Raw genomic sequence first — 13,911 nt, 5'->3', positions numbered from 1 at the left:
CACCAAGTTGTTACAGACCTCCTAGGATGAGACATTCTTTCAGTATGCCACCAACTATATACTTCTAAACGCAAATGATTACATGCAGTATTCTACCATATGCAAACTTATATCATTAAAAGATTATACTGACTACTAAGTACAATTTTCCATTGACAGTCAAAGAATAAAACCCCACAAAGAGCACAATAAAGTTTTATTAACAACAATAATAATAACAATAATAATAATGCAACATTGTTTTGGAGATGTATATTAGAGGTAAACTGTACTATATTTTGAAGTAATGCACTAATTGAATCATGGTGACCTTAACAGTGATATGCAACACTGTCCTTAACAATCTGAAAGCAGACAAAGAAAGAAGAGCTTGAAACAAAAGTTCACCGTTTTCCATCTGAACCGAAAATACTGATGAAAGGCACAAGTTACAAAGTGCAGCTTCTTTAGCTTTATGTGACCATTAAGGTTTATGGTACTTAAAAACTATGTGAGCAAAACACTGGCCCCGAAACAACATCAGCACAAGGACTGTCCATGCTGTCCAGCACAAACTCAAGAGTGAGCAGCTGGAAATTTAAATAGGCGGCTTCATGTCCTCTTCCCAACTACTCGGGTATGACTGAAGTAGCGACTGCACTATAAGGTCCATACCGGCCAAATACATCTTTACCCACCACAGCCGCACACACCCTGTGACCAGGCTTATACTTTCTGACCAGCACACACATGGGCAAATTCAAGGCCTTCACCTCACCGAGGATATTCCAGTCTGGGAAAGCGCCACTGCCCTTAACCTTTTCCATAGTTAGGAAGATCCTGCAACAGGGACAAAGAACAGAAAAAAACAATATCATCAGTGAGTAACTTAAAGTCAAGATTACTAGTAAAGCCTAAGAACTCACTGACTGCTTCCATCAGGTGGTTACAAAAACTGGCAGCAGCGTCACAGTGAGATCCTCATGAGGACCTTTTGTTTTTCATATTGGTCGTAGGGCTGAGAAACTACACGCTCGACACACAGTGATGAGTTCAACACTGCTTCTTACGTGTAACTGTCCATGGGTGGAGCAGATGGGTCTTCCTCCAGCACTTTCCAGAGGATAGAGAGGCCGCTGGGGTTTCTGATGAGGGCCAGATTTACTTCAAGTTTCTGAGGGATGCTATACGAGGCCGCTTCCATGTTCAGGACGGAGGGGAAGGGTCTAGAAGGAAGAGGAGGTAACGAGAGTCCGTTCTGAGGAAGGAAGGAAACTTAAGTGAGTGGGTGTGATGTACCTCAAAGAGTGGAATGAACCAAATGTATTTTCAGCATGGGTGTATTACCTGCTCCGAGTCAGTGTGACTGGGACTCCTCGTGGCGACAGAAGAGACACATTCTGTTTTCACCTTTCGATGCTTCGGCTCTTCAAACTCTTCTTCACTGTTTTCTTTTTCTTGCTTAGCTGTGTACTCATGCTGGTTTTACACATGCCAAAATGGAAGATGTCAGTAATGATTTAAAAAAAAAATGAAAAGACATTTAAAAGAACTATTTTTTGCTTGCTCAAATAGCCTCCACACATTCATTTGTGGCAAAATAAATAAAAGAGCGCATAGTAAAGCATCCCACCTTAAGCTGAAAAGGCCGTTGAGGAGTCAGAACTGGAGGCAGCCGCTCCTCATTTGAATCAGTCGTGGCAGCTGTCATAATTTAATACAGATTATTTAAAATGTGAAGGAGGAGAAGGGAAGAAACAGGAGGAAGTAGGAAAAGGGGGATTTTTGTTATAAAAATTAAAAATGGTTGACTTTTCTTCATTACCTTCATGCGTCCTCTTTACTCCTCTTCTCGTGGTTTCCTGGGCAGAAAGAAAGCCACTAAATTAGAGGTGAAATTATTACGACAATAATAATAATAAATAATAATAATTATAATAACGAGTAAGTAAAGCTTATTTATATAGCATGTTACAAAAATCAAAGTGCTTTAAAATATAAAGTATTAATATTGACCTCAAATTAAAATTATGCAAAATTAAATTTATGTATTGTTATTATTATTATCGTTATTATCATTATTATTATTATTATTATCATTATTATTATTATTATTATTATTATTATTATAATACACTACCAGTCAAAAGTTTGGACACACCTTCTCATTGTACAGCTTTTATTTTTACTACTTTCTACATTGTAGATACAAACTAAAGACATTAAAATATATATATAGCAAGATATCTGGAATTATGTAGCAAAGAAAAATGGATAAATAATAAGTTTTATATTTTAGATTCCTTTGATTTGTTGTCAGCGCTGCAAACCCTTGGCCTTCTCTCAATGAGCTTCCTGATGTAGTCACCTAAAATGGTTTTCACTTGACAGGTGTGTCAGGGTTCATTTGTGGAATTTCTTGCCTTCTTAATGGGGTTGTGCAGAAGTCAGGTTGGTACACAGCTGACTATTTCACAACTGTTAAAATCTATATTAGGGCAAGAACCAATAGGCTAAGAAACGAGAAATGAGAGTTTGGGATCTGAAGCGGAGTTTGCACCCAGATTACTACGGTAGACGTACTGCTCCGACAATCCATCAAGTGGTGCAGCTTACCAAAGTTATACTAAAACATTTTTTGACCAATTTTTGAGCGCTGTGTACCACATAAAATCGGTTCGAGGTCAATAAGCATAACCAGGAATTCATAAATAGGCACACTGTCGATGTTTGAGAAAATTATAGGATTTTAAGTGTGCCTTATAGTGCTGAAAATACCGTATATATTAAACACCTCTCAAAGGTCAGAAAGATAAAACCCCAACTATCTGACTGAAGAGCTCTCTTTAGAAAAAAAAAAAAGACCTCCAACAGATTCAGGATAAGGGAGGAGGCGGGTATCTGCTATCACCAGTTGGGAGGGAAAGAGATATATGCTGACAAAGATGCCAACATGCAGTCTACTTGAATTACATGCTCTGTGTCTCTATCAATGTCTCTCGTCTTGTCATGAAAGATACCGTCTACTTTCACTCTTTGACCCTTTGGATTCTCAAACTGCATCAACTCCTCAACTCAGAGACCAAAAACAAAGATGGACAAATGAACTCAAGACAGAAAACAGACAAAGATTCAGCTGGTAGGTGATTTATTATCTTATGGAACCAGCATTACTTTTGTGTGCTTCTGTAGTTCTCATAACTGGCATATACAATCACTGGCTACTTCATTGGACAACTGAGTAATCAGCCAAACCCATAGAAGCAACTTATTCCATTTAGACATGGTCAAGACAAACTGCTGATGTTCAAACTTGGCAAAAGGGATGCCAATAACCACTTTTTCCAACAAAAGGTATGCAGAAGAGCATCTCTAAATGCACAACAAGGTAAACCTTATAGCAGATGGGTTATAACATCAAAAGACCACAGGGGCTGCCACTCATATCAGCTAAGAACAGGAAAGTGAGCTTAAACCAATACTGGAAAATACAAAAATGGGAAAAATGTTGTTTGCTCTGTATCGTGGCTTCTGCTCCAACATTCAGACAGCAGGTTCAAAATGTGACGTAAACAACGTGAAAACATGAACCCATGGATCCTACCTTCTATCAATAGTTTGGGCTGGTGGTGACGCACTAGTGTGGGACACACTGGGCCACTTAGCACCCAGTGAGCATTGTTTAAATGACACAGCCTCTCTTACTATTCTTTCTTTGTTCATCCCTTTATAACAATCTTCTGATGGCGGCCAAGATTCACCAAGATAACTCACCATGTCACCAACCTCAAACTAGTTTCTTAAACATCAAATCTCAATCCAGTAGAGCACCTTTGGGATGTGGTGGAACTGGAGATAGAAGTGCAACTGACTAATCTGCAGCAACTGTGTGACTCATCATGTCAATATGGACCAAAATCTCGGAGCAATCTTTCCAGCACCTTGTCATGAAGAATGAAGCCAAAGCGAGACCAATCCAGTACTAACAAGGTTTACCTAGTAAAGGGGTCATATGAGTGTACGTGCAGTTATGTAATATTGCTTATTTTTAAAGGCTCCTACCTCATACTCCAATGGGCTGTTAGGAGTTGGAGGACGCTGCTCCTCATTTAAATCTGCCATGGCAGCCATCAAAGCTTATGTGGATTATGTAAAATAACAAGTGACAGAAGGGATGGGAAATAGCAGGAAAAGGGATATAGTTTATTCATATGCTGATTCATATTATTACATTTCAAGGTATTATAACAGCTTATTGTATCTGCAGAGAAAGAACGTTAGCACAAGCAAAATAAGATACGCATTTTAGATTTGAGATACACAAACATTTACATGTATGAAACCAAAATACTCTTGTTTTACAAAGTAAAGACATTTTATAAATGAGACATGACAATCTAAGAACTTCTTAGTAAAAATCATCTTAAAGGAACTGCATCATCGCCATGATAACAAAGACGCTAGCTGCCCAACTTGTGCCCAACTTATTAATCTATTTAAATATTTCCCTGAGACAGACTTAACTGGTTATTCTATCATTGGTGAAATAGAAGTATATCCCTTTCTTCTTTTGGGGTTCAAAATAAAAGCTTATAACTGGTAGCATTACCAGAATACATACAGAAATGAGTAAATCTCAATTTTCACATGTGCACATATACTACACAGGTCATGCCCATCCATACAAATGCAAAACTATATACCTTAACACATAAAAACTCCTGCATGTGAATAAACTTACCTTTACCGTCAGCACGCATCTTCTTAAGTGTCTGTCTTGTGATTTCCTGGATAGAAAGAACCAATAAGCTTTGAATATGAACCCCAATGCAGATGTTTTACTGTGAAATTTTACCCTGAGACCTTTCAAGAAGCTGCTGACCCCAACAAAATTTTAAATCAATAAGTGATTTTAAACTATTTTTAAAAAACTGACTAAATAAACAATGGCATATTTACCATCATCTGAAAGAGCCCTCCGTTCTTGGTTGCATCTATTGAGAAATAAAATGGCATTGAATAAATATTAATTTCAGCAAGAAATACTCAGTGATATTAATGTGCTTGGTAGGTTCTTACTCTGTGAAACAGCTTCCATGTCTCTTTCTTCTGAATTTGTTCTGCGGATTAAATGAAATTGTAACAAAACTGATAAAATAAATATCAAAGAAGCTTGGAAAGAAAAGCGTCTGGACTTCTTTAAGTTGCTTGAAGACGTTTCACCTCTCATCCGAGAAGCTTCTTCAGTTCTAAGGTCAAATGGTGGGGAGTCCCAGATATAAACCTAGTGGGAGTATCCCCCCACAGAGGGACAAAAGGACCCCCTGATGATCCTCTAATCGCCTGAGCCAAGGTGTGAAACTGGGCATGGGTCCCAATCAGCCAGAGTTTCGGGTGTGTTCACATTTTGGACAGAGAGGACAGATGGTTCGAAAGAGGAGTGAAAGAAGCCATCTATGTCCACTGTGAGCGACCATCTTTGAACAGAGGCGGGGGTTTACGACACCAACTCTCTGCCATCTATAATCCAGTTTTGAGTTCCCTTCCCAGACGCCTTAACGCCCACTCACATCCTGGGCCATCTGACCTCAGGAATTCGCATGATAAGGTGGGGCCAGGTTTCACAATGAACACACCCGAAACTCTGGCTGATTGGGACCCACGCCCAGTTTCCCACCTTGGCTCAGGCGATTAGAGGATCATCAGGGGGTCCTTTTGTCCCTCTGTGGGGGGGTCACTCCCACTAGGTTTATATCTGGGACTCTCCACCATTTGACCTTAGAACTAAAGAAGCTTCTCGGATGAGAGGTGAAACGTCTTCAAGCAACTTAAAGAAGTCCAGACGCTTTTCTTTCCAAGCTCCTTTGACTACGATGACCTGGATGACTGAGAACCATCACAGACTGATAAAATAAATCACAACCATAAAGTCACATCAGGGTCTTCATTTTGATGGTATACTTAAACCCCTACACTGGACACTGATGTGTCACTCCAAGCCCTGCCTGGTCCTTTAATGTTACTATAGATGTATGATGTGTTTCTTTGTAATTATTGTTATTTAGCTGTTTCATGCATGAATTATGATAACCTCAGTCAGGATTTTTATTCATCTTTTCATGCCTAAGGATGAATGGGGGTCCTGATTGAGGTTGGCATAGTTCATGCATGACAGGGTTAATAAGTTCACATGACCACCTCATTCATTAAGTCCTGAAAAGAAGGAGGAAAAAGAAAACGAAAGAAAAAAAGAGGAAAAAGAAAAGAAAGAAAAGAGAAGAAAAAAGGAGAAAGTAAAAGAAAAAAAAAGAGAAGGGTCTTCATTTTTAAAGATTAATATATTAGAGCTGGTTCTACATACCTGACCAGAGTGGGCGCTGCATTCTGAAAGTTAAAATGGTAAAATTGATCATGTTGCGTTAGGATTTTTAAATTACTGCATGTACACAATGAATAGTGTTTCAATATTAAATTCCATAAAATTAAAAAATGTGATTAATTCTACTGTGCATTTTGTCTTTGTTACCTTTTTTTGCATCTTTGTCACATAGTCAATAGCAGCTTCTGCTCTTTTAGACAATATTTTAACTCGTGCCTGTGGGGGAAAAAAAAGTGTGTTAGGGTTTGTTTGGATTTTTTTTGTTTGTTTTTTCTTTTTTTATTTAAACACTACTTCGTCTTAGGCCCCAGTCACACAGGCCTAGAGACTGGCTGGAAACCACTGATTGCTATGAAATTAGAAAGAAAAAAAAAAAAGTGGAATCCCCAGTCTCAGTCATGCAGACCAGTTAGTAAAACTGGCATCACATTGTGGGAGGTTACTTGCTGTTGCTAGGTGAAACTAATTGCAAAGAGGTATATGGTTCGGCACCAAAAACCTCCGTGATTGCTTCGATGGCTTAGTTTGGATGCAAGACACTGACTTATTTACAGCGCCAACTACTCGCTAAGCAGTACCGAAACTGTAAGGAGTACTACAGCAACAGGAAATTAAGACAGCTTATCTTCAAAAGTTAGACTTTTTGAAAAGCATTGGTTTCAGAGATATTCAAAAATACAACTTTTACTTTAATGGCAGTGTTCACGCTTCTTCAAGTTTCACTCCTGCTCATTTTTTAGTTAGCAAGTGTTAGGAGACAGGCCGTCGTCTCACATTCAAACTACAGGCAACCATGGCAATCTGGTAGAGACCAGAGGAGGTTCTGTGGCACAGCACACTCTTTACAACCATTTTTACCAATTAACAGCAAGCAACCTGCCACAAACACTTGCTCAGTGATTGGGGAATAAACAATATTTTCCCCAAGTAACTGGAGTTGCAGACTCTCTAGACCTGCAAAAAAAAAAAAAAAAAAGGTGCGCACACAAATTTAGCTTGATTCCCTCTAATCAAGAAATAAACTAAGAAACAATATAAGAAAGCAGAGCCTAAGTATAGATGCCCAAAAGTTTTACCGCTTGCTCTAAAATTTAGGAACAAATGCACACAAAAAAAGAACATGACAGACCTAGAGACTGATTTTAAGATAGCTTGGTGACATTAAAACAGGGAAGCATGGAGAGAGACAAGAAGAAAGACTGGAAAAAAGAAAACCACAATGGGCGGCGATGAATATGTCCACACGTGAGATGGCATTAATTAAAAACTGGACAGATATGTAAACATATGCAGTACTGACCTCAAGTTTTTCAATGGACCTTTCAAAGTTCACTCCATGTTCAAGCTTTTGAATACTCTCTATTAAACCCTGGAGTTTAGTTTCAGTTGCACTGGGAACCTCCTGCTCCATCAGTTTTTGCACCTGTACGCAAAATCACATGTATACTGCTGTGTTCATTTTTCAAGTGAAAAAAATATATATTTTGTAGCTGTCTTGCACACACAGCATATTTCTGATCAACAGATTTTCAAGGCTCCTTCAGGAAGGGGCTGTGAAGGTAATCTAAGAGCTATCGCCTGAATGTCTTGGGGTAATTTACAAAAAGTCTTGTTTACATCATTGTTCAGGAGTAGAACATTTTCCCCTTAAGCGTTCCCATAATAGGGTGCCCAAATTTTTAGACATACCATAATTAACAGGAATCCACACAGGATCAATTAAAAATGATTGTTTGTTAATGAACAAAAAATAAAGTGTTTTGACTGTTTGTTTTTTAATGTTTTTTGGTTTTTTTTAAATTGTGTGCACACAACTGTATACAGATGTTTATCTAACAGAAACAAAGGGCAGAACTGCATGCAGTAGACTCAGATGTTAGTGCTATCCAGCAGATAAAATGGCATGTACAACCATGCACAAAAAAGCAACAGTCTGTTAGAGTGATTTTGTTAAAAGTTGTCATTGTTGTGCTTTAAATTTGTAAACCTGGGGTCCGTTCTTCGTACCTCGCTTACTACATCCAAGATCAAATGACACATCCAAGATCAAATCATCGCGCCAACTTTGAGCTCGCTATTCCGGTTCTCCGACCACACCTGTTGTTGACGATTAGTACAGCTGGATGAAGTAATGTGAGATCACTGGGTGTCGTAAAAGGGGCTACGCATCGATAGTAGAAACATTGATCGGCAACCCTCTGATTGGTCGGCGAAAATGTCGAAGGAGCGCGCTCGGTATTTTACGGCAGCAGAGCAAGAACTCTTGATTGAGGGATTTCAGGAGTTTCAGAGTTTAATTAAAACGCAAGGGAACACTGCAAAGGCTGCAAAAGCAAGGAGAGAGGGCTGGCAGAAAGTTGCTGACAAATTAAACTCGGAAGTAATTTAATAATAATAATAATAATAATAATAATAATAATGGATTGGATTTATATAGCGCTTTTCAAGGCACCCAAAGCGCTTTACAATGCCACTATTCATTCACTCTCACATTCACACACTGGTGGAAGCAGCTACGGTTGTAGCCACAGCTGCCCTGCGGCAGACTGACAGAAGCGAGGCTGCCATATCGCGCCATCGGCCCCTCTGGCCAACACCAGTAGGCAGTAGGGTAAATTTATTATATTATATTACATTATATCATATTATATTATATTACATTATATCCTCTTTCACATTAGAGCCACGACAGGACCCACTAGAACATGGGAACAAGTAAAAGTGAAATATAAGAATATTCTACAGAATGGTAATATTTATCACTTATATTGCTTTTAGTCTCTTGAAAAGAGACCCTGGAATAATCTGTTTGTTTGTTTATAACAGCAACCAAGAAAAGGGCAGAGCAAAAAAAGACAGGTGGTGGTCCTGCACCCCCTCGTCAACAAGTTGGTTAAGTAAATAATACCCTCACGGGAAAATCGATATCTCTCTATGAGCACACTGTCGCGCTGAGCTAAAGGATCCTGTCTGTCCCGCAATATACGCTGAATTCTGAAAACTCTCCTTATCAATCTTGCACCTTCCGCAATGGGTTGCTCGCGTATACGGACAGGACATGGCTGCGACAGACTTCCCAAATCCACCTTCGCTTTTATAGCCGTGGTCTCTCATCTTGATTACACGAAGTAATTTACTATTACTACTCTAAAATATGAATTACATCTGTAATAATCAAATACATGAAATAGAATGATTAATAGTACATTTCCCTTTTTTTTTTAGGAAATGACCTGTATGTATCTGTGTGAAATCAATAAAAGAATCAAATACTGCATTATCTTTAGTTACATTGATAATATTTATTTATGGTAAAACGGTGGTAAAATATCGCTGTTGCTTTCGTATACATGAAGCGGACATACCTGAGTGGCCGCGATCTAATCTTGTTTGCATAAAGTAAACCTGCTCCCGAGCAGGTTTACGCTTACGGATCTGTTGCTATGACAGCAAGTCCCGGATGAGCTTCGGAGAACCGAATGATCCAAGATCACGCGAAATCGTCAACAATCAAATCCAGCTAACTTACTTAGCGAGGTACGAAGAACGGACCCCTTGTCTTGAACTGCATGATTAGATATTTTTCTGTTAAGCCTTAAATGTAGGAATTTGGGGCAAGCTTTTTAGCTATAGTTTCCAACTGCAGGCACACTTGCATATAAGGTTCTGGTTTCCTTATCTGGTAAGGAATGTTCACTTCCTGCCCTTTGTGGGCTCACCTATGCTTGTATATGGTGGACCATTAACGGGGTTAAGTCAGATATGAGGTGACGGGAGATGCCCCTTTTATGACTTGAGATGTTGTTAAACGGTTGTAACCAGGAAGTCACGTATACAAACACACATACACACGCACTCACATGCTCGCACATGTATGCACACACACACAGTGCCTTAGCTTTTATGACACACCATATGGGTTTTACAATGGGGTGTTTGTGCTTTCACTGAAAAAAAAAAAAAAAAGAAAAGGCTGTAAGGGAAGGCTGGAGTTTGAAGTTGGCTGGGATCAGGTGAGGAGCTTGGAGCTCCAAGATCCTGATCGGACTTCACTTGCAACTAAAAACCGATTGAGCTCTGACTGTCTTGCTTTTGTTCACAGTGATAAGTCTCTGAGCTAGCAAGGCCTGCGAGTGCAGAACTAACACAGTCACACAAACTCAAACGTTGTTTCTTACCTCTGACTGGGAGAAGTCCATCTTCATGTTATCGGCTCCAGCAGAAGCTAGAGTCAGGGGTCGCCGCTTCATTCTTCATCCAGACGCACAAACAGAACATTAGTTAGTGACGTGTGTAACTCTGCATCAAGTAGCAAGAGTGTAACTCATAGGTTGTGCCTTGCAGAGAAAGATTGAAAGGTGCTTGCATTAAAACAGTTTAAAATGTTGCCCATACCTTGCAACATTTAACATATTACATGTATATTACCCATTAGCCGTTTCCAATCATGATTATCATACAATGAAAACAAGGTAAGACATTAAGTTCAAGAATGAAAAGTATCTGAATATTGCCCTCTGCTCCTAAAATCCCTTTACTGCCTGAAGAAAAGGTTCATAGCGGAGGTGTCAAACATAGAGCCTGTGGGCCAAAAGCAGCCCACCAAATCACTGGATAGCTTTGGAAAATGTTTACATTTCAAAGAAGGAGGGGTGTATAACTGTATTTTGATCAATTTTAAAGGTTTTCTTACTCCCTTGTTAGTATTAGCCTCTTATTTCTTTATTTTTTACAGTGTGAGCTTAAAGAGCCCTGATGCAGGTTTCTTCTGTTCATTAGTGCTGCAACGATTCGTTGACATAATCAATGATGTTGACTATAAAACGTTTTTTGACATATAATTTTATTGTCAGCACGTCTTAATACTAATACATAAAAGTATTTTTGTAAGTGCAGTATACTACAGGAAACTATTGGGACAGTATCATCGACATCGTCTGTAAAGACTACACTTAACGCTAACGAAAAAGAACGCTGCACAAACGGCGAAATGGCAGAAAATGGAAACTAAGAATTGTTAAAAATCTGAAAGCATTTCACAGAAAACAAAAACAAAGAAAAAACAAAGTTAAATGCAGACTGCTTTCCATCTTTGACAGCAACACTGCAGTGCACGAGCATTTGATATGCCGGCACCCTGGAGCTGTGACATCAACTCTGATTGGGTCAGTTTTCAGGGGTTACGGTTTTTTATCTAATGAGTGAAATGAGACAGTAAAACATTAAACAGGAGTAGCTGTTTTGGCGTTTTGTCTTTCGGGTGAACCAGTTTCTGTCTGAGCGTGTACACGCTCAAAACGCCAAAACACAAACTTAACAATGTGGTGTATGCTGTACAGTGCAGCGAGGAATGCTCAGACCTCTACATTGGAGAGACCAAACAGCCACTTCACAAGCGCATGGCACAACACAGAAGAGCCACCTCCACAGGACAAGACTCAGCAGTCCATCTGCATCTTAAGGATAAAGGACACTCTTTCGAGGATGCCAATGTTCACATTTTGGACAGAGAGGACAGATGGTTTGAAAGAGGAGTGAAAGAAGACACCTATGTCCACTGTGAGCGACCATCTTTGAACAGAGGCGGACAGAGATCTCCGAGAGGGAAGTGACGGGTATGGTAAGCGACCCATGTTGTAGGTGACGTCAGACGCCGGAGATTTTGGCGGAGAAAAAGCAAATGGTAGCATAGAGTTTAACAAAGGTTTTTCAAGCTTCAGTATTACCAAATGTACTCAATTGTCATATAACTAACAACATCTGTTTTATCATCTCTAACACCCTGGAGGACAACGGGGAGAGTTTAGACGCTCTCCAAGATTACATCGACTGCTGTTTTCAAGATTTAGTAATGAAGAAGGCCCAGAGTGCATCTTCCCCGGCCAAAATTGAGACGCCGTCATCGAAGAGATATCGCAGACTCCCCCGGTACAACATCGCCTGCCGGCAAAGACATCGCAGACATCCTGGAGTCAATCGACAAGCGATTGTCCAGTTTCGATGCGAGGCTGTCCCTGGTGGAGATTTTACACCGGGAATTTAAATCTCTGAGAGAATCCCTGGAATTCAGCCAGCAGCAGGTGGAAACGCTTGCCGCTGAAAATGCCACGCTACGGGAGTCGGTCAAATCTCTCACCGATAACGTGACCCAACTAAACATTGAAAATAAAAAAAATAAAAGAGTCCGTTATAGATCTACAAGCCCGTAGCATGAGAGATAATCTTGTGTTTTCTGGTATTCCAGAAACTGCCGGAGAGGACGCAGAGGCAACGGTGAAAAGCTTCATTAAAATCCACCTGAAGCTGCCGGAGGACATCGCTTGGGGGGCGCGCGGTCGCGGACCGGGAGACCACGGCCTATTGTGGCCAAATTCGGTCAATTCAAACAGAAGGAACAGGTGAAGAGTCGCGGCAGAGAGCTGAAAGGAACGGACTTCAGCGTGAACGACCAGTTCCCCAAAGAGATCCTGGAACGATGCAAGGTCCTGTTCCCAGTTCGACGTAGCTTCATCCAGAAAGGCTCCCGTGCTGTCATCGCCGTGGACCGGCTCTACATGGACGGACAGCTCTACCGCGACCCCGGCACCACACCGTGGTTATATTGACTGCACTCCAGATAAGAACCCGCTACACTCTTTTCTTATTCATTCACACTTTCTCTTTTAACATGGGTTTAACCTAGTAATATCAATATGATGTCATAGCAGATATAACACCGTCACCCTCCGTCATTGCTTTAATTGGAATGTTTCCGTTTCATTTCTTTTTTGTTGTTGTTACTCACAGTTCATGTGGTTTCTTTCTTTCTCTTGTCTTTCACTGCTGTGGTCACCTACTTCCCCACTCACCTACAAACAACACCCTCTATTTCTCCATATTTTCACACCACGATCACGCAAACACATCAGCTCAACGGCAGCACATTCACAACAGCCTCACAGCACGCACAGACTTGCAGGACACATAAGCAAGCCACGCTTGTTCATATTAGTGAATATTCACACACATAGTCAGACTTATGGAACCTCTCACCACACTTCTTTTTCTCTTTCTATTTACAAACAAGGGATGTTTCCACATTCTCTCCACCTGTCTAAACGAAACACCCAGCGTACATCATTAGACATACACAGACAATTATGGGCATGCTGAGGTTTGTCACATGGAATGTAAATGGAGCTGGCACCAGAGGAAAGAGGTTAAAGATATTTAACCAGCTTAAAAAACTACAGGCAGATGTTGTTTTATTACAAGAAAATCATAAACCTGTCACAGGTTTAAACGAACTTAAAACACCTGAGTTTCCTAACGTGTTTGCAGCCTGTTATAATTCTAGACAACGGGGAGTAGCAATTTTAATACATAAAAATTTTAATTTTACAGTACTCGATACAGTTATAGATCCAGAGGGTAGATTTCTAATTATTAAACTATCAATATTGAACAAAAAACTATGTATTGTCAGTATATACGGTCCAAATGTTGATGAACCCTCATTCTTCCACGGATTTTTTAGTGCACTCTCTGAACACCTTGATTGCACACTCATGCTT

The 13,911-nt window shown here is 40.0% G+C and overlaps 1 protein-coding gene across 1 annotated transcript in view; it reads right to left on the bottom strand.

Moving 5' to 3' along the window:
- Positions 1–179: 179 nt before the first annotated feature.
- atf7ip2 (activating transcription factor 7 interacting protein 2) overlaps positions 180–13,911 on the bottom strand; it is a 32,770-nt gene continuing 19,038 nt past the window's right edge. Inside the window, exons 2-14 of the mRNA XM_085453769.1 lie at positions 10,537–10,609; positions 7,659–7,781; positions 6,506–6,574; positions 6,341–6,363; positions 5,059–5,099; positions 4,939–4,973; positions 4,721–4,766; positions 4,042–4,115; positions 1,805–1,841; positions 1,613–1,683; positions 1,327–1,458; positions 1,050–1,237; positions 180–819 (exon numbers count right to left, since the gene is read on the bottom strand). Of these exons, the coding sequence (XP_085309895.1) occupies positions 609–819; positions 1,050–1,237; positions 1,327–1,458; positions 1,613–1,683; positions 1,805–1,841; positions 4,042–4,115; positions 4,721–4,766; positions 4,939–4,973; positions 5,059–5,099; positions 6,341–6,363; positions 6,506–6,574; positions 7,659–7,781; positions 10,537–10,608 (1,122 nt within the window). The 5' untranslated portion in view covers position 10,609 and the 3' untranslated portion in view covers positions 180–608. The remainder of the gene's footprint in view (positions 820–1,049; positions 1,238–1,326; positions 1,459–1,612; positions 1,684–1,804; positions 1,842–4,041; positions 4,116–4,720; positions 4,767–4,938; positions 4,974–5,058; positions 5,100–6,340; positions 6,364–6,505; positions 6,575–7,658; positions 7,782–10,536; positions 10,610–13,911) is intronic.

The sequence above is a fragment of the Copadichromis virginalis genome, linkage group LG4 (genome assembly GCF_057382275.1).
Source record: "Copadichromis virginalis isolate Kocher_CV1m ecotype Utaka linkage group LG4, C_Virginalis_male_GT1.1, whole genome shotgun sequence".
NCBI lineage: Eukaryota > Metazoa > Chordata > Actinopteri > Cichliformes > Cichlidae > Copadichromis > Copadichromis virginalis.
This window is presented reverse-complemented; position numbering and strand designations above follow the sequence as displayed.